Raw genomic sequence first — 20,689 nt, 5'->3', positions numbered from 1 at the left:
TAACTATTTTGTAGGCATATCTTGATAATGTTTTATCATTTGTAACGTAGGTGGCTGAAAATGCTGGAATTATCCATACTGAAGGTAACTTAGTTCAACTTCTTATTCTTTGTATACCAACATCCGCATTAGTAGACGCAGATTTGAGAAGTGATTGTGATGGAGAATTTAAAAATGAATTTGTATCCTTAGATTGAGGACCCTAGCTGTATGTGGGGTAGGATTATGAAAGGTCCAGGGGTTCAGGTGTCCAGCCAAAAGGATTATGATAACCTGCAGATGGAGATGAACCTCTTCTTCCATGATGTAAATCTAGATCCTCAGTCTGTGAAACCTTCCTCCTTAAAGAAGGGGCAGGTAAGATGGGTTCCAGTTCCAGGTTTGCATTCCTGAGTGTCATTCCATGCACACATGTGCTGCATAATCACTTCGTTTGATTGAATTGAAATATTTTGTGTTTGTTGAAGATTAGGCAAGTAGAGCAAATATGAGCACCATTTCAGATGCAGGTATGTAAGTAATGCCATAGATTTGAAGCTGTATTGACCACTAATTGCCCCTGTCGTTCCTTTTCCGCAGTTGTGTGTGGTGTTTTCCCCTCTGTTGCTGAGTTGGTGTCGTGCCATTGTGGAGTCTGTGTACCAGGGGCTAGAGGAGACCAGAGTCACCTGCTTCCTGGTAGACCATGTGGAGGATGTCAGTGTCACTGCCAACAGGTACATGCATATTTAGCACAAGTGGACATTAACTGCACTAGCAGCTTGTTGAAGTCAGAAAAAATAGAAGAGTCTGCTTGTAGTGAAGAGTAAAAAGTGGTGGTGAGTGTTTACGTGTCAGCAAGTGGGTTCATCTGGAGTACAGTACAGGGAGAACATTACACACATAATATAGTCATCTGATGGGCATTAACAGAAAGGGCAGCTGAGTACTCATCCACTGTGTGAGTGTAAACTAGTGTCTGTCCTATCCGTCTGCAGGGTCTATGCTCTCTTGGAGAGGTTCCTTCACCTGCCGTTCCGTGTGAGAAAGTTCCAGCTGGCCGGCATCTATCCCCTCAGTCTGCGCGTGTCCATCGTCGATGCCAAAGCAGAGCTGGTGTAAGACTACCAGTGTATACCTTAAACCTCAGACACACATTTTGACTATGTGTTTTCTCAAGCTGGAGACATTTTGTTCCTTGTTAGTATAACGGTGGACAAAGGATAAAGCGCTGTGCAGTTAGTAAACCTCACTACCTGTCCCAAACACAGATATGCGGGCAATGGATACTAGTACCTAAAGCTCAATGATCGCCATAGACAGAAAGTGTGGAAGTGATGTATTGAAGGATGTCAGGGCAAAGAATAGTTCAGAATTAGACTTTTGCGTTTGCCCCATAGACCATCAGTGCGATGGGACAGCTCTGCTACAAGATACTTGTACATCCTCTGGCAAGGTAAGCCTTTCCCATGTTAACTGAAATCTGTCCCATTTCCTGTGCTGTTCTTTCATTTTTCTCACAGCCGAGTCAAAGGTTTTGGTTATTAAACTTAAATCTATGTTGTTTAAGCCAATGTCCTACATAAAAGTTGTGATATCCCTGTTGATCGCTCTGTCCGTATTGCCTATTCTCAGGTGTGATATCCCTGTTAATCACTCTATCTGTAAAGCCCCTTCTCAGGTGTGATATCGCTGTCTGTATAGCCTTTTCCCTGGTGTGATATCTCTGTCCATATAGCCTCTTCTCAGGTGGAGGCAGTGGTGTGTGGATTACAGGATGATTGCCTGGAAATTGAACTCTATTTAACTATTAACCGTGTGAAGGTATGATCCAGTTCAGCACACCTACACATGAGCTATGTCCTAATGCTGTTGTTTTATAGACTAACAGGCCAGTTTTTAAGTGATATATTAAAATATCATTATAAGTTCAGTCACATTATATAGTGACATGTCAGTTCAAAAAAGCTAATTCGCTTTTTACATTTTATATCTAAATATGGAGGTATTATTTTCTTTGCTGTTTTCTTCTCTAAATCCTGTTGTGTCACTTATTTTTATTTACAGATCTGTGCGAATCACGATCTGCTGGCAAAAAGGTTTGCCTGCACCCAGACTGAGAAGGAGAGTTTACAGAAGGAGGGTAAAGGTCTTCCACCTGTCTTTATGAAAGGTGACATGTTCTCCAGCCCTGAGAAATTCCTGACTCAGAATGGATTTGAGGTGAAGTTAGCCCCACCCAACGGTGTGCGTTATGAGGTCTCCACTGTTCCCATGCCAGGTTAGTATTATTTATACACATCTCAGTTTAAGGACAGGATTGTGAGGCTAAACTTTTCATCTCTTTCATTTTTAGAGATACCAATAACAATTCAGATAAACATTTTAGAAAATGACACTGGCAATATCTCTCCATCACTTGAGCACAACGTAATTCTTACAACTGAAATGAGTATTCTTGTATTTTTCACTGTCCTGTCTGATTGACTTGCTTGTGAACCTAATAAGAAGATTTAAAACTAGACTTTCATAATATTTCATGATTGTTTATGCTCTTTACTGTGCTGCTGCTCTGATCTAGAATTGGACCAGATTCCAGAGTTGCTGTCGTCAGCACAGACCACATATGAGACAGCCTGTGGGGAAGTCTATACAGGCGTCCAGAAAACTCTCAGTGAAAGGGTTCTGGTAGAGCCACGTTGTGTCCAGCCAATCACACTGAAACCGGTATAGTTTTCTGCAGGGTTTGCTTATGACCACCGTAAACTGTGTTTTTTCCTCCAGTCTTACGACTCATCTCTGTTCCATAATTACCAATCTTGTAATCAGCAGAATATTATTGAAACTTTGAGAACATTTGAAATCAAAATGTATTAATTGTTGAACTTTCCTATAATGCCTTATAATATGAATAAGCTACTGACTTTTGTAACAGACACAAACCCCAGATAGGCCGTGTGACTCTGAGCCAGAGAATACCTGCACTGGACCTATTCCACCACCACAAGAGGTTGAGGAGAAGAATAGGTAAAAGAAGACAAAAATGGCTCAAATGTAGAATTATTCATTTCAAGTATTTTATCATTGTTATTTTAGAATGAGTTGGCACTTAATATCAGCAGTAACTGTTAAATCCTATCAGTTCTCATCAGAGCCTAAACAGCTGTGGTCAAAATATTAGTAGAGTATTTTGAGTGATTTGAGTGATTTTGATGAAGTAATGGAAGAGTTGAAGCTGTTCAGGTCAGATGCAATCTTTACTTCTCAATGTGCGAGAGTAAAGATGACTTACACTGTGCAAACAGCTTGGAACACTTTGCATCTTTTTCTCAGGTATCTGAAGTTTTTGAATCCTGATGCTGTTGGTGGGTTTGAGAAGTCCAAGGTGAGTGTCTCAACGTGGTGCTTTCAAACTCGTGCTTTGCCACAGTAATTTGAGTACAGATAATAGGACGGGTTTTGAATTTTACCTCTACTTGGTAATTCTATTCTAAGTAATGCTCAGGCACTAGACTTTAGCTGGATATTTTTAATGTCATCATCTTAAGAATTGAGTAGATAGATATAGATCAAGGTAGGCAGGTCCGTAAATATCCTTGGCCTTTGGAGGTAATTGTGTTTTTTTTGATGTTCATGAACATTTGGTAATACAGGTAGACCTGAGCTGTGTGTCTGACGGTAGAAATGGCCTCACTAATGGCTTTGTTGAACTGGTTAAGAGAAAGACAGAGGAGAAGGCTGTGAAGGAAGCTGAGGAGAAGGCTGAGGAGGAGGCTAAGGAGAAGGCTGAGGTGGAGGCTAAGGAGAAGGCTGAGGTGGAGGCTAAGGAGGAGGGCACTCTCCCCGAGTTGCCTCTGCTGCAGGACCATGACCTGGTCAGCTCTGTGCCCATCAAGACTGATACTTCCTCGTAAGAATACCTTTACACATTACTGGTGTCCTCATTGGTTAGTATACAGATTTCGGCATTGACTGTATCTACGTCACTATTTCTATTTGCCATTTTTTTGGCTTTTATCACAGTTCTTCCAATAGCCCCACTGCTAAAGACTGGACACAGGTGAAGAACTTCACCCCGCAGCCAAGAACTGAAGAGGAGCTGGCTGCTGCTCGGTAAGGCAGTTCTCCTTAGAGTTTGTGCTGAAGAAACAGAGTATACTGTTTTCTTAAGTTGTGCGTGTGCGTTTGTGTGTGTGTAAGACGACGAGACTTGTGGGTGTGTGTGGTTTAAGATGTTTGATGATACTGAAGCTTTGTGATTGCAGTTTGCTGGAGTGGCTCAACCCTGGACCACTCAATCTTGACGCGGAGGACGATGACGTTACAGTAAGCACTCAGTTGTTAAGAAGCTGTATTCGATGTTTTAAAAGCTGTGTGCCACTTTGAGCACTCATTACAGAGCACTCACTACAGGGCTTGGGTTATGTTTTAGTAATGTTTTGGTAATGTAGTACCACAATTGTTTCCTGTTCAGCTTAGTGGACCAGATTCTTCTTCTGCAGTCCATTAGTAATGTTTGTGATGTTCTGTGTGTGTCCCTGTCTCCACCTAATTTGTGTCCTCTAGGTTATACCCTCTGACCCAAAGAGGAATGGGGTTCTAGTCCATTGTTCTGTTTCCATAGAACCTTGGCAAAGCCTGGCTCACTCCCCGATCTCCGACCACTTCAAACGGGTAATGTCCTGCTTTTAACCTCACCAGTAGGCAGATAGGCTTCCGGGCAAGGCGGTTGGTCTGACTTTCTTTTTGGTGTATTATACCCCACAGTACCTGAAGAGGGTAAAGCACACTGGTCCTGATGTAGCTCAGAGGTACTGCTGGCCCCATGTGTTTCGAGGCAACGACACGCTGTTGGTGACACACTCAGGCCAGGACCCACTGAACTACCTCCCCCCGCTGATCACTCACATGCAGAACGCCTCCGTCCACTGCTCCCTCATGACATGCGATGGGGTGAGTGAATGAGTGGGTGGGAGGGAGGGAGGGAGTGGGATTGGGAGCTGTGTGTACCAGAGACATTGTTGTATTATTGTCTATATATTGTCTATATGTACCAATATTTTATTGAAGATTAGGGACACAGCTGGTTTCAAGAGTATGTTCAAAATGTAACTGACTGACATTACTGACGCTACTGAGTAACACTACTGAGAAAAAACACGGTGTCATTTGATACTTTACTCGCTTGTCAAATTGGTTGTCATCTTTGTCTTCCATTCTCAGCCCATAGCGGTGATCCTTTGCCCTAGCTGGGAGAAGGTTCAGGTTGTATTCGACCTGCTGGAAACTAGCCGGGCCATTCAGCACCTCAACCCAGCTGTGGTGCTGCTGGGGCAGGACAAGGAGGAGGCCAAAGCCTTCAGGACCCAGAAGAACTGTGAGGCTCCGCTCTTCTCTGTGCTCTGATCTTCTTTTAGTGTCTCTTGAGTTGGCAGAAGCTCCTTGATCATCACATAGAAGACTGGTTTCAGGGGGGCACTGTGGTGCGAGCCAATAAGCCCCCCCATTTTTATGGGCTACAATTACCATAAATAAAACAAAAAAATTAAAAAGAAGACTGGTTGCAGAATGCAGCATGTGGTCTCCTGGCTCGGCGGTAGTTAGTGTTATGTCTTTAATTTGAAAGTTATTGCATAGCATCCTCACCCCTCCCCTCTTCTCTCGGCTATGGCCGTCTCTCAGGTCAGCTTCTGGTGACGACTCCCTTCACGCTGGTGCGACTGCTGGAGGCCCACTGCAGCATGTTCCTGCGCTTGTGCCACCTGGTGATGGACGAGGTGGATATGCTCTTCTCCAGAGCAACCAAAGAGGTGGGGCAGGGACACAGGTTGTGAAGTCTCTCTTGTATAAAACTCAGAGCAGTTTCTGGTACTGAACCCTCAAGAGTAACGCACACAGAAGGTGGTCTACGATAAAGCGGGGCGATAGAATGAGGGGGGTTTTCTGAAAGGAAGCTAACATTAGCTTAAAGCAAAACAAATGTTGCGAATGTGAAATTGTTATGATTGGGAAAGAGTGGAAGCCCAACAATGGGTTGTTGGGTGGCAACGTACAAGTACAGTCAAGCTACGAGCAATAGAGACCTAGTGTAACAATAAATACTATTTTACATAAGAAATAGAAAAAAAGTGTTGGAATGTAACTGCTGTAAGTGCAAGTAGAAGTGCAAGTACTAGTAGAAGTGCAAGTTAGAAAGGAAGGTGCTCTCTGAAGAGTTAGGTCTTCAAGAGCTTCTTAAAGCTCGCTTGACACATCACCTCTATCTCACTTCTCTGTCTAATTCGCCAGTCTTTTATTCTCTCCCGTTTGGCTCTCCCCCTCTGAAGATGGAGGTGGTTCTGAAGCACTTCCGGAGCGTGGTGTCCAGCACTGACCGGTCCCGGACCCCGCAGCAGCTGGTCGCCGTTGGCACCAGCTGGAACGTCCTGATGGAGAGCCTGATTAAAGACTACATGAGGGACGCCACGGTCATCATTACAGTCCCAAAAGAAGCTGCCCTGTATGGTGGCGTGCACCAGGTTAGACAGTTTGTACTTATAGTTCTGTTGTTTCATCACATTTACACAGTTTTTTCAGTCTAATTGTTTCTTTTGTTTTAGCATTTAAGTTATTCCACCATTTTTACGTTATAATCTATTTTCATTGACACTGACAGTATGGATCAGTGGTGCACAGTGCTTATGAACGCCATAAGTAAGTACGTGTTAATCATGATAATTTGGAAGTTTTGTGTGTGTGTGTGTGTGTGTGTGTGTGTGTGTGTGTGTGTGTGTGTGTGTGTGTGTGTGTGTGTCTAACCCTCAGATGATCCTGATGTGTCTGGACTGTGAGAAGACGACAGGGACGCTCAGGGCTCTGGACTTCTCCCCCTCCATCCCCCAGAAGACCGTCATCATCACCAGCTGCATAGATGAGCTAGAGCAGGTCTTTGAGGTACTGAACACAATGCAGCTTATGTTGAACATACTGAACTACAAACACTGTCTCAAACAAAGACACACTCTCTCTCACTCACTCACTCACTCACTCACTCACTCACTCACTCACTCACTCACTCACTCACTCACTCACTCACTCACTCACTCACTCACTCACTCACTCACTCACTCACTCACTCACTCACTCACTCACTCACTCACTCACTCACTCACTCACTCACTCACTCACTCACTCTCTCACACACACACACACACACTCACACAGATATACTCTGGCTTTCAAATGTGTCTGTGTCAGAGTATGGAAATTTCCACAACTGAAGTTGGTGACTGTTTCTTTCTCAGGCTGTGGCCAACTCCTCAGCTCTGGCTCTGAAAGCCCATGAGGGTTTGACACACCAGTTTGACTTTGTGATGGAGCGCTGGAAGAAAGCCATTGGAGCAGGCACCCACATCATCCTTGGTAAAGTTTAAGCCTCATGTTGGGTTTAGGAATGATATTTATCAATTGTATTTGATAATGTGCTCAAAATGTTCTAGTGGGTAGTATTTGTGTGTCTGATTTATGTTCTTTGGTTGGTGTTCATATTGATGTTTAATGTATTAGAGCTCAGCTGGTAAAATACGCTTTAAAAGGTATAGTGGTTGAAATTGCTCAGAGGTTGAGCATTTTAACACACAATGTGTGACTCTTCTGTGTAATATACTGTGCTGCGAGACTTTGCTAATACTTTTATTCAAGGGCATTTTTGTCTGCTTTGTATTTTGAGCAGATATTTAACCTCCCGCCTTCTCTCCCATCAGTTACAACTGAGAAGTGTCTGAAAGCCTTAGGAGTGGATGATGCAACATGTGTGGTGCATTATGGGTTTCCAACGTCACCAAAACTGTTTGGCAGTCATCTGTTCTGCATGTCTGGCAACTTTCGAGTCCTCTCCGACATGGTTTGGACTGCTCTACTTTTATGTAGCATTAGTTGAGTTTGTACATACTGAGGTGTATGTGCTTTCCAAATGTTCATTTGAGTGTTTCTTAAGAGGTCAGAATACTGAAACTTTTACATTATTTACCTGTAGAGGGCAGTATACCCCTATAAATTATTTTGGAAATCAAACTGTTTGAGCTGGTCCTGATTTGTGTGTGTGTGTGTGTGTGTGCACATATTATCTCATTCCATTCAGTACCATCCAGAGAATGGTCCTTCCGCCACCAACTCAATCCTGTTGCTGACGGAGAAGAATGCGCGCCATGTGTCAGGGGTGCTACGCTACCTGAGGCGCACCGATGCCCTGCTGCCCACTGAGCTCATCGATTTTGCCCAGGGCGTCCAGCTGGCCAAGGAGGAGCAGAAGGCCCACAGGCCCCTGTGTGGATACCTTAAGAGCCTAGGCTTCTGCAGGTGGCTGCCTTACTTTTGGTCCAGTTTGTTTGACCAGTTTGACCCCTGTGGGACAGTCAGATCTTTAAGAAATCTGATGATGGTAGGTCAAAAGATATGGCACAATATCCACCTTGGTAATTGGTGAAATGAGCTGATTCAGTGAAAATGGAAATAGAAATATAACGGTGACCATGCAGAAAATGTATTCCCAGTATGTCAATATTTGAGGGTCCTCATTTTTGTCCCTATATTTTTCTATATGAAGGGATACTGGAGTGTGTCCTGATAGACACATTCTAGACAAAACTCAAGATGATCCCAAGCATCTGGAGACTGGAATGGTTGTGGTGAGTTCAGGGTAGCATGGACAGGGAGAAAGCATTGATTGACAGAAGTATTACCTTTAAAATTCTCTGTGGGAACTACACCAACAGGTCGTGCCCCTGTACATCAAGAGTGCCACTGTGTACTACGGGCGTCTTGTCAGCCAGAATGATGCCCGCTTTGAGAAGCTCTCTGCCCAGATGGCTGCCCACTACGCCACAGAGCGCCACTGGGCCACTGAAGGGGTGGAAGGAGAGCTGTACGCCTTTCAGCTGGAGGACGAGTACCACAGGTCTGTTCCAGACTCTTCCCTAATGGATGTTTGTACATGAATGCCTGCATTGAATTTTTGTGAATGAGCAGGTTAGTTCATGGATTCTCAAAACTTTTCAAGGCTTGGTCAGTGGATGGTTTGATTTGTCCCTGCTCACTGCTTACTAAACTTATAAGTGATACTCACTCTTAGGTTTGTCACACTTCATGTAGCTCATCTAGAGCATCATGGCTATAGTGACCTTAATCAGGTGTGATTGGATAGGTAGAATTGCAGAAGCAGGATTGAGGACTCCTGGATTAGATGAGCAAGGGTACACTGTTATGAGGAACATATGTTTAACATGGGAAAGGTCACAGAGTGGACAATCGCTAGCGCTCTTTTATTTATAGAGGCTCACCTCTTCTTGTATAGGGTGCGTGTGGTAGCTGTGCCGGATAAAGGCAACCGCCTTTTCAGCAGCGTGATGGTGCACTTCCTGGACGAGGGGAGTACACAGGAAGTGAAGTCACACCAGCTGTTGCAGCTACCCCCTGAGTTCCAGGACCTGCCTCCCCAGGCGGTGGAGATCATCCTGTGTGGGGTCAGGCCCATCGACAACGAGGTGGACTGGAATCCAAAGGTCCGTCACTTTCTTTTCCATGACAGAGGGTTTTACTTTTTAGACCTACAAGATTTGTGACAAGATGTGAGAAAGAAGTTGCTAAGTAGTCCGAGGACGAATTGTTAAACCCAGAAATACAGAGCTAGACAGAAGCGAAAAAAATGTGGTCCAAGTGGTTTTACTGGACTGTTGTCACAAGTAAAATCATGTTTTTACCGCATTGCTGATGCAACAGATGTGTTCTTTGTTCGACCTGATAGCTTGTTGCATTTCTGTCAAATAACAATCTTGCAAATGCTCCAAATATCTCTTGAAGGAATAGGTGAGTTGGCCAGTCGATTGGTGCAACACCTTATAACCGATAGATGGAATATTAACTCCTGTTTATCTTTAGGTGACGAGGGCCATCAGTCAGAAGATCAGAGGAAAGCAGCACCAGGCTAAGGTGGTCATGTGTCTGGGTAACACCGTCTGGGTCAACCCCATGGTGAGACACCAGCGCTCCTTTTCTGTTCATTGCTGAATGACGTTTGCACGTTCATAGACATCCTGGAAAACATAATGGAATTTTAAAATCTAAATTTTCAGGCCTGGAAAAATCTGGAAATTAAGTTTTGAACGTTTTGAAAAAGTCATGAAATTTGATTTTGTGGGATGTAGATATGAAATTACTTCCAATGATACTGTTTCATTGCCTATTAGAAAAGGAACAGAAAATGTTGCTGTTTCATTTGTTTTCAATAACGAGGCCCAACCTGTGGCGTAAAGTATGCAATTGTGTGTACTTGTAGGTTGTTAAAGATCATAGAAATTTCATTAAGGGTCCTTGAAAAGTCATGGTTTTGAAATGTCAGTGAAAATGGACCATTCTTACTTTGAGAGTGTGCAGTATGTATACAGTACTTACAGTAAGTGCATACTTGATGTGTATTAAGGTGCATATTATGGTTTATGTCTATTTATGCAAGAGGCTTGCTATGCATTGCTTGTGACAGGTGCGGAGGATCCCTGCCCCTCTCCTGAAGACCTTCATCAATGAATACAATGTCTACAGTGAGGTGCTGTCCACAGGCATGGGCCTAGCCAACACTGAACACCTCAACCTGCTGAGGGGGGCTCTGGAGAGGCCTGAGGGAGTTGTGCGTCCCCAGCTTTTCCCACAGTATGTGCACACGGCTACCATAGAAACCTCCTGTTTAACATCTACTTGACTAACAGTTAACAATGAACTGCTAACCGTTAACTAAACGTATTCTGACCTAAAGGCAAAAGTAACTAAGCAAAAATGGCAGAGGGTTCTTGCTGGCAATATTTGCATTTTAACTACCTCAGCCTGCCATTCAGCTTTGTGGGATTGTAGTTAAAGTATTTGCCAGATGCTTTTGTCTAAAGTGATTTATTTAAAGAGTAATAATACTGAGAAATTAAGCTGAAGCTTTGAGTCGGAGCTAGGTCTTAAAGCTGCAATCTAGTGCAGTTTCTAAGTGAGAAGCACCTAAGCTCTGAGTGGTCTTGAACGCCGCATTATAGGTGAAGCTAGATGCTATGTTAAACATCACGTTTCTGGTTCAGCAACGCCAGATATACACTATGGGCCTCATTCTCGACAGCAGTTGGGAAGACTTTCCGAAGGATTTCAGAAGGAACTCCACTTCGGAAACATTTATGAAAACATTTGCATTCTCCATAGTTTTTTCTTCTGTGCTTTCCTCTGAACTTCAGACAACTTTCAGAACTCGAAATAGCAGTCGTAATTCTGCCGCAATCTTCTCAAATGCGATTCCACGGGCCATCTTGTGGTTATTTGAGGAATCGCGTTGAGGAATGACATTTGAAAAAAACTCCGTATTACAGTAAAAGGGTTAACGGTTGAATTTGTGAGAACCCGCTGGTGATTGCGTTCACGTCAACTCTACAGACATCCTCGGATTAAAATAATTATGATAATAATAAATACGAGAATATTTGTATCATTAACAATTACGTTTCACATTTATAGTCATAATTATACGAGGTAGTATTTATTGTTACACTAGGTCTATATGGCTCGTAGCTTGACTGTTCTCTCCCTTGTACGTCACTTTGGACAAAGGCCGCGTCTGCTAAGAGACTGAATGTGAATGACATGTACACTGCAAATGTAAGTGAATAAATAAATAAACACTAAACCCAATCTCTAAGAACTAAGGCATGAATTTATTGCATTTTATACTACTTCTCGTGGCCAGTCTTCACCCCTATGGTGGCCATTTCGATCGCCAGGACTGACTGCAATTTATACTCCTACTCGGGACCGGTCTTCACACCGAATTCGATTTTGATTAAAAAAAAAAAAAAGTGACTACTTAAATGTGTTTTACGGACTTCGGACGTTCAACGTAATACAATATCTCCACCTTATTAATGAACACCTGTTACGAGGTGGATTCGGGAGATTGCGACAGCAAACGTTTCTAAAATTGCGTCTCCTAATAAGGAGCTGGCAGGGCGTGTATGTATGCAAATCCACTTTCACGAGAACGCGTATCAATCTAAGAAACTAATCGGAAGGAACCCAGCTGAGAAGACTTCGGCTGCTTATGAACACATTTTCAAGCGTGCGGGAATGCAGCGGAAGCGTTTCTCTTACGTTGTTTTTGCGAAGTCGTGTAAGAAACATTTCTGAAGAATTACTGAAAAAGGTCGAGAATGAGGCCCTATGTCATTATGTTGTCTCTGTTTTGTTCAGTATAAACCCAAAGTATAGTGAGGGGGGTCTTCATAATGTGATTGTTGTGGGATCTTAGGATGAAAAGGACTGTGAGTGTCATTTTTGGGATGTAATCTCATCCATCCATTAATATGAAACTAAACCTGGGCTTTCTGACTACAGGTCTGAAAACCACTCAGAGGCTACACTAGATTTTAATGAACGTACCCCATATGACGCTCAGGATAGGAGCGAGAAGGTCTCAGAAGAGAGCCTTGTCCCTGGGCTTGAGGTGCTAACTGAACCCCCAAAGATCGAGTTGGCGGTCACTGAACCCATCAACCTGAAGAGCATGCTATCAGACTGCATATCAGGGGGGTTTGGGAGCTCCGCACCTGGTGGAGAGATGACTATGCCCTTTCTGAAGTGAGATCCCTGCATTTGTGTTCTCTGAGGGCGAATGCCCTGCCACCTATTCTTACAGTTTTATTTTTAAATCTTTTAAAATATTTTTTTTTGTCTGATATATACACTGAGGTGATGCTTTAATTCTTTACATCTACGTGTGTTGGAAAAGAGCGTTTTTTTCTTTACACAGGCAGGATGAATTGGAGGGATTCTCACCCCAAAGATGGACTTCATTAGTTAATTTCCCATGTGGAAATGGAAGTGGTATGACTTAATATAACTATACTTCTTATGTGTATGTTAGTGGTGGTTGTTATGCTTTCACTCTGAGAAGTGTGACTTGTTTACTTTACTTTTAACCCACTGGAGTAGATGAGCAGGTTGTCAGCCCTCGTATCAACTTAAAGAAAACCCTTGAAGTGGACAGTCCTAAAAGGTTTCCTCTTGTTATTCCTCTTAGAATACTCTCAAACCTTTTATGTCGTAAATGCGTCAGTAACTGCTTACTGCCTTTTGTCCAGCTTTCACCCTCAGTTGAAGTGGTTTCAGAGGCAGGATTTAGTCATTGTGCGGGTGAAACTTATTAATCCTGTGATGCAGACGTGCAACTTCTTCCCCGACAGAGTGGTGTACAGGTCTGTAGAACAAATCACAGAACCATAACAAAGGAGCCCTTTCCACTCTGACTTGCCACAGAGCTTCATTTGAAATCTCATTTATCTTTTTGCCTGTAGTTCTGTTGAGAGACTTATTTCTTTCTGTGGCTGTCCTTTGATAAAGACAATATAGTGATGTGAGCTGTGGTTTTGTTTATAGTGCATATGCGAATGGTAAGCACTATCGTGCTGACTTGGAGCTACTTAAGGAAATCAGCGCGGACACTTGCTCATGGGATATGAAATGTAACGAGCCTGAGGTCAGACTGGTGAAAAAGGAGAAAGGAGAGTGGAGAGGACTCGTGAAGCAGAAGGTTATACATGGTCACAGTGTTACCTTTTTTTGGTGTTGAACTAAAATAATAAAAAAAAAATCATATCTTTCTGTGTTGTAAGCTTAATCATATTTAGGATTGTAATAATATTTGTCCCTTGTTGTTTATGCTCAAGGTATACACGTTTGTTGTGTTTATTGTTGCATGGTCTTGCCTGTAAGCATTTTGTTTTCTTTTCTCCTGGGGACAGAATGCTTTTGTCAGTTATGACTTTGATCACATGGAGGACGAAAAGATGAACACTACAGCTGGTAAGAGATTGTGCATTTGACATAGAAGGAGGGAGTGAAGCTTTAAGAAATTCTATTTTTATTTATTTTGTGTGTTTGTGTATGCTTTCAGGAAAGCGGTTTGCGGCCAACACGGGAGAGGATGGCTGTTACGTGACCTCAGAGAGTGGGAGCGAGAGCGACTGAAATGTCCCTCATTACAGCACATTGTAACAGTATATTAACTGGTAGGAATATCCTACTTGGAAAAGTGCAACTTGTGTTGCAGAAAAATATGTTTGTATTAATTACTTTAATAATAGTGTTTACTTTAATTTTCTTAGTATTTTGTTCCCTATGCTGCAAGTTAGGTTATCAGACAATATCAGGAGATGGCTGGCAGAGACAAAAGTAATACTTTTAATTTGATATCACATTTTTGCTTGTCTCTTATGCGTAGCCTTGTGTGGAATCACTTCAATAAACTGAATAATAAACTGGTCCAGTCTTCATCAGTTGTGTCCCTTTCTATTTTGACTGGTTCTCAATTGTTTCGTCTCAATAGTTTTTTGCTCTCATTTTTAACACAGGCTGAAGGTAATCTGTTTGAACAATTCTAGAAATGTGTCTGTTCAGCGATGTGTTCTGTATCTACAAACGAGAGTTATGATTGGCTCAGTAAATGAGCTTTGGTCATCCGATGTTGAACGCCATTGGCTAGAGAAACCTCACACGAATATACACACTTCACCATTTTGCAGGCCGGGTGCTGACGTTGATTCGCAAGAGACTGATGTTTACGCTCTTCTGGAAAACATTGAATTTTATCATGCGACCTCCGTGTCAATAACTTACTCGGTGAGTCGTTCGTGACTATGTCATGTGTTTGTTATTGTTTCAATGCTAAAATGTCCAGATCATAGGTTCACTGTTCGCATAACAAATAATCCTTGCTATCGATAGCAAGCTAACGTTATGTGTAGCTTGTGGTAGCTGCTGTTGAGCAAGGCACAGGACCACCCTATGAGAAAGTCCTATCTAACCAGATTCCGTGAAAGTTGGTGATGGACAGTCTTGTCCAAGACCTTTTTCGGTGGCATACTACAAGCGATGGATTTTGCTCGGTGCAACTAATGCTATCTGCATAATACATGGTGCAAATGGTGTGTTCTATTTGTAGTTAGCTAGAAACTTTTTATTAGTCTACCCGTAGCTAACCTAACTTGCAGCTCCAACTATCTTTTCTGGATTTTGGTTGTCAGCCCGATTCATTTTTATGTGGTTTTGGTGACATGAAGCTGTTCTTATTTTATGGGCTAAAGTTGATCAATGCTGTTTGAGGGAGCAGTGTACGATTAGTGCAACTGGCCCCTAAAGTTGACCATCTGACATATTTGACTCGGTGTCATATCACCTGTGTTTGCCCACTTCACACGTCGTATGTATTAAAAATGCTTTTGCAAAACAAACAGCAACGTTACATAATTGTATGCTTAACTAGCGTCGCTAGTCTGTGCATGCTTGCTGTCAGGTGCGGCTCTGTATCTTACGATTCAGCCACATCATTTTAAATCGATTTGTAGTTGTATTGGTGTACTGTGTTGAAACTATAGAAACCTGAACATTGCAGGCATTACATATAGTATCTATAGTATATGTCATGTTCAGGTTTCTTTATGTCAAGGTAAGCTTGAGGAACAGGTGAAGTAACCCACGATACTTCTGTTTCCGATAGCTCATAATACTGAAGTGTTCGATTAAGAAAAACAGGAGGGATGTATTTTCTGTACACGACACAGAGGGTAACGGTGCACAAAGACAACAACACAGGGCTTACAGGCATTTTACAACAAAACACACAATAATGATAACAGTAATGCATGCTAATATAAGACACAGAAGGGAAGCATTAACTTCCTTCTAAATTCGAACTCTACTACACACTTAAACATTAACATTCTTGCTACACATTCACACTGCATTATGAAAACTAACAGTCTCTAATTACGCAAAGGGAAGCTTTTACTACCCTTGCACGCTACAGAATATTGTCAAAGTTGCTCAAGAACATGTTCTGAACCGTCTCTGATTATATACGTCCTAATAAAGATTATTTTTTGGAGAGTTGCAAACATCCCCTGATGTTCCGGTCAGCCATATAATGGCCAGTCCCCTGCAGAGGTCTGGAGTACCGCGGGGATTTTGATTGCAGTGAGTGGGAGGAAGTACAGAATGTTTTCAGCAATCTCTTGCAAGTGAAACTTTTATCGTTTTTTCCTCACCTCACATTCTGGGGGCAAGTGTGTACGAAGCCCCCCGAGGGTCATATTGGGAATTTTTCCTGATGGTGAGATTTTTTTTTTTTAACGTTCCCATGCAATAGCCTACATTTTGCATAACCTCACAATCCTTTTGCAATCCCATTACTCTTGGTCTGTTTGCCACTAACATGTAGCACCATGACTTGGATCAGCTCATAGAATTGTCCTTTGAAGTAGGCATCTAATATGTGGATTTAGTTTTACTGCTTAAAGATAAGCATGGCTATCTAATCAATGAAAGTAAACTTAAACCAATATTTACAATAAGAGAGAGCTCACTAAAAGAAAGTATTTCAGTGATCTGCAGGATGCAGGGAAGGAAGGAAGTTTAAAGTAGTGCGAGGGAACGCAAAGGTAGCCTTTTTTTTTCCAACATTGCGGATACAAATTCTTGATCTTCCTTCTCTTCCTTTTTCCCCCTTCTCTGACACGTCCCCTGCATTCTCTTTCTTTCCTTTGCTCGCTCTCTCACGCTCTCTTCCTCATCACGAGTGAGGAGTTTCCCCCAACTGGGTCCAGTCCGGTCTGTGGAACAGATCACATGGTTGCATTCTTGAGGGTTTCAGGCCAGCATGCATCTCTGAACTTGTGAGAGATGGAGACTGCTGGGGTGGGATAGGGTGGTGTGGGGTGGGACGGGGTGCCATCCTGCACCGCAGCTGCGCTCCTCGCCTCTCGCTTCTCTTCATAGTCAGTTCCCAACACGGACACCTCCAGTTTTCGTCCTTCCATCCGTCTTTCCTCAGTGGCCCATGCTGAAGAACCCCCTATCCCCAGCTACGATGACCCTCTCTTCCCTGATCCGCCGGCTCAACTTTGTGAAGATGCGTCTTCTTAACCTGGCGCAGGCCTTCTTTAATCACTTTCAAGAAGTGAGTAATGAGGAGCTATTCAACAGGATGGATCTAGAACTAGGGTGTGCTAGACCTGCAGTGAATGGAGGCTCTACTTTTGAAAGAGATGGCTGGGACTTGACTGGATGGAGCAAACAGTGGAATTTTAAAGTGGCATACCGTTCATTCTGTGGTTCATGACTGTATTTGTTTATTTAGGATTACGGTGTTTTTATGCTAAATTGTCTGAACTTGATGTGGTCTTGCTAAGCCTGATTCAGTTGAAGGAGTATAAAAGAGTGTTCCTTGTGTGACTAGAGTGTTGTCTGTTATAAGACGTCTGGTCATTAGGGGTAGTTATAGTTAGAGGAGCCCAAGCAGGATCTCGCCCCAAACCCTGTGCTGTCCACCATCAAAGAGTAAAGCACAGCTGATGGCACAGGAATTTTTTTAAATTGCATTTTTACTTCCTTGAAATGCGCACCAGCCTTGATGTATCCCTATTTCTAGATCACGTAGAGAAACTTTAAAATGCTTTGGGGAAGTGGGCTCAGTTTTGAGCAAGGCACCTGTTGCGGCCATTCTCATCATCTCAGCCGGAGAAAGTCCCACAGTGACTTACTGAAAGCCCCCCCTCACAATGTTAAGTGGAATTTCATACAGTGCGATGCCATACATAACAAGAGCACCTTGTGTAATTTTAAACGTTGTAGGAGTTGGGTAAGTTCTTAAATTTACTTTCACTACTGTCTCAGTGTGACTCCTGTCTCTATGACCTGTGTGTTTTACATGGCTTAACTTATTCATCTGTAGCAGCCAGTCATCTCAGTCATGACCACATCTCTTCTGTTAAGAGATCAGGGCATTGATTATCCCATGGATAGAACATATCTGATTGGGTCTCTGTTACTGTGCTTCGTGTATTCTGTCTTGGCTCAAAAGATAAGCCTTGGTCCCATGAAAGTGACCTGTAAAGGGTGCTGTCTCTTGAAGAAAACAGCTCTGCTCTGATAGTTTCCCAAAAGTGCTTTTTTTCAGTAGCAGTATTTGGCAGACTGTGGTGTTACAGTTACAGTTTTTTGTATGTGAGAATGCTGTAAAGCTTTGACATCTGCAAGAGATGTTTTGTGACTTAATTTGTGACTTAATGTTGAGTTTGGTTTGGATAACAGCATTCAATCAGTGGGTTTGACTTTGCTCAGGAGAACAGAGACTTTCTTATGCTGTGTGGAAGATGACTGAAGTTTTGTCTCTTTACTGTGTCCTTTGTGCACGAACCTTCAGGCTGTTGTATATATATATGCTGCTGTTGCCGTTGCCGTTGCCGCTGCCGCTGTTGTTGGTTACTGTACACTGGACCAGCGCTGGTCTAATTACATTTCCGAGGGATGCTAACGAGCTCAGCTGAGGAGCAGCTGGCTGAAGAGCACCACTGGCCGCGTCTGGAACAACATCGTTGTTGTTCGGGAGGTTCATGGTGGTTTGATTGGCGGTGAGGATGGAGCAGAGGAAGAGCTTGTGCCTGACTGGCTTGTTTACTGATTAAGCCATCAGGCTGGTTGATCCCTGACAACCTCTCATTAACCCTCCATCCCACGCCACTCACCGCTGCTTGCGTAACACTCACGCCTGTTTACAGGGACACTGAAGTTTGTTGGAGGTTCTAATGTTAAAAGCTTTGGGCTGCCGTGGTTTGTGCTTTCTGTCTAGGTACTTGTGCTTTTATGACAAACGAAATTGCTGAAAAATGTTGTGTTCTTGTTGGCAAAACCCACAGGCAACTTTGGATTTGCTTTTGACTTCAGATGTTTAACAAATATGACCACATATCTTGTACACTAATCTGTTCTGCGGAATTCCTAAATGTCTGGTAATCTTTTTAATCTGATTATCTGCTCTGCCCCCCCCCTTTCCCTCTCTCTCTCACACTCTCTTTCTTTCTCTTTCTTGCTCTTTTTTTTTCTAATGCTCCTCATTCCATCTCCTCCTCCCTGACTGCATACTTGCTATGTCCCTCCTCCCTCAAACTCATTCACCCTCTCTCTTTCCCTCTGTCTTCATTCCATCCCACCCACTAAAATCTCTCCCTCCATTCTCACATTCATCCAAATCTACCTCCCTCTCCTTCCGCCCATTTCATATTCTCTCTCTTTGTCTCTCTCTGTCTCTCTCTGTCAGGACTGTGAGTGTCAGTTCCCTATGGCTGTGTATGATGAGAACCTGCTGAGGAACCCTTTCTACCAGGCGCTAGAGAAGCAGAGGCCAGACCTGTGCAGCCACGTGGCAGAGGTGCATGGCATTGTGAGTGTCTGTCTCCTAAATCTATCTCTATCTCTGTTATCCTTCTCTATCAGGGCTTGCAAAATCGCTAGCCCGACATCCCGGGACAAGTTTTCCCATCAGACTACCAAAATGTAACAACACCCTGTCCGACTGGATAGCAGAAATGATCCACTAAGTGAAATAATTCCGTCCTTTATTCAACTGCTCTTTTGACTTCTTATTTGTGGGAAAAACTTTGATCATGACGGTTTGTCCACTAGGCAGTTTTATGTTAAACAGAAAGGTTCTAGTGGGTTCCTCTGCCACACCAACATTCCACGTAAAATAGTGCATTAAAGCGTTTTATCAGACCCCTATCCATTCGTTGTTGTGCAAACATGTCGCCACAGTCCACAGACTGTGAGCATACACTGAGTGAGTTTATGTTTATTTGCAGTGAAAGAGTTTATGTTTATAAAGCCTGAGTAATTGGTCACGTGAGTGTGGAAATCAAAATGTGACGGCTATCAAAAGGAGACAAGGAGCATGAATTTATGCCAATTTTTCAGCTCCACTCGACCAAACTTCTGGTGATTTATTTTGAAATATTTACACAACCTTGATATATTTACAAACTTTAGTAATGTGTATGTAAACAAAAAAACTTTTTTTTTTTTTTTTTTTCGGGCAACCAAAATCTCAAAATCTTAACCATGTTAAGCATTAATGAATCATTTATAATCAGTGGGAAAGTGAGCCGTTGTGATGCCAGTGGCTTTTTAAAACTGATTCCAGATGATACTGCATTTTCCCTCCATTTACACAGTAGCCCCTCTGTCATACTATACTGTATATAATGCTTTAACTGATATCTTTGTGTATCTTACTCCAAATCAGCCACGGAGGGCAAAAACTAAATAAAGCTTGAATACAAGAGAATGGAGAAGAGGAGGAAGGACAAGTGTAAAAAAAAAAAAAGTAGTGGGTTGAAGGAAGAGTGTAAGCAGGTCAGACGTCCCCATGTGATGGTTGTGAGGCCAAATGCTGTGAAAGAGAGGCCCTGTTTGAGGCCGCCCACCCCCCAACCCCTCCAGGGCTTTGAGTCACAGACTAGTGGGGTAAAATATTCCCTTGTGGACTGTGGGTTTAGTGGTGTAGTAGTGTAGTTGACCCAGCTGATAATCAGGGGGGATGATGGCAGCACTGGGGTTAGCATGTGGTGGCTATTTCTGTAAATCCGTGTAATTTGGAGTTCTCATTATTGTTCCATGATGAGGGTCATCTAGAAGGTGTTTAAAAGAAAATGTATTGTTATATATGCAGTTTTTGGGAAGAAGCTTCTGTGATTATGTAGTTGTAGACATCTTGTCTCTGGTGACCCTGTTGTCATTTGTTTTGTTTATGGTAGATCCTGGTGCCGTGTTGGGGAAGTTTACCTGTCAGTACATACCCAGCGGCTCAGTTTGACGGGTATGT

General features: G+C 42.9%; 2 protein-coding genes across 5 annotated transcripts in view; both read left to right on the top strand.

The window, feature by feature from the left end:
* Positions 1-60: 60 nt before the first annotated feature.
* On the top strand, positions 61-12,522 carry tdrd12 (tudor domain containing 12; the record flags this gene model as incomplete). The annotated part of the gene is given in 29 exon segments (XM_080842643.1): positions 61-84; positions 193-357; positions 580-716; positions 978-1,097; positions 1,380-1,435; positions 1,718-1,803; positions 2,047-2,260; positions 2,561-2,706; positions 2,915-3,006; positions 3,313-3,364; positions 3,633-3,889; positions 4,003-4,092; positions 4,245-4,305; positions 4,546-4,653; positions 4,747-4,932; positions 5,203-5,356; positions 5,662-5,789; positions 6,306-6,497; positions 6,784-6,912; positions 7,263-7,380; positions 7,722-7,861; positions 8,099-8,316; positions 8,564-8,645; positions 8,733-8,914; positions 9,311-9,518; positions 9,895-9,987; positions 10,496-10,662; positions 12,373-12,497; positions 12,500-12,522. Coding segments are annotated over 29 exon segments (3,753 nt in total).
* Positions 12,523-14,574: 2,052 nt separating this feature from the next.
* ankrd27 (ankyrin repeat domain 27 (VPS9 domain)) overlaps positions 14,575-20,689 on the top strand; it is a 23,372-nt gene continuing 17,257 nt past the window's right edge. For all 4 annotated transcript variants that reach the window (XM_080841490.1, XM_080841492.1, XM_080841491.1 and 1 more), the window contains exons 1-3: positions 14,575-14,655; positions 19,130-19,252; positions 20,622-20,689. The exon at positions 20,622-20,689 is cut by the window's right edge and continues 43 nt beyond it. In XM_080841490.1, coding sequence (XP_080697616.1) covers positions 19,151-19,252; positions 20,622-20,689 — 170 coding nt within the window. In that variant the 5' untranslated portion in view covers positions 14,575-14,655; positions 19,130-19,150. The remainder of the gene's footprint in view (positions 14,656-19,129; positions 19,253-20,621) is intronic.

The sequence above is a fragment of the Sprattus sprattus genome (assembly GCF_963457725.1).
Source record: "Sprattus sprattus genome assembly, chromosome: 7".
In the NCBI taxonomy this organism is placed as follows: Eukaryota; Metazoa; Chordata; class Actinopteri; order Clupeiformes; family Clupeidae; genus Sprattus; species Sprattus sprattus.
The sequence above is the reverse complement of the archived record's forward strand: the minus strand, read 5'-3'. Positions and strand labels throughout refer to the sequence as shown.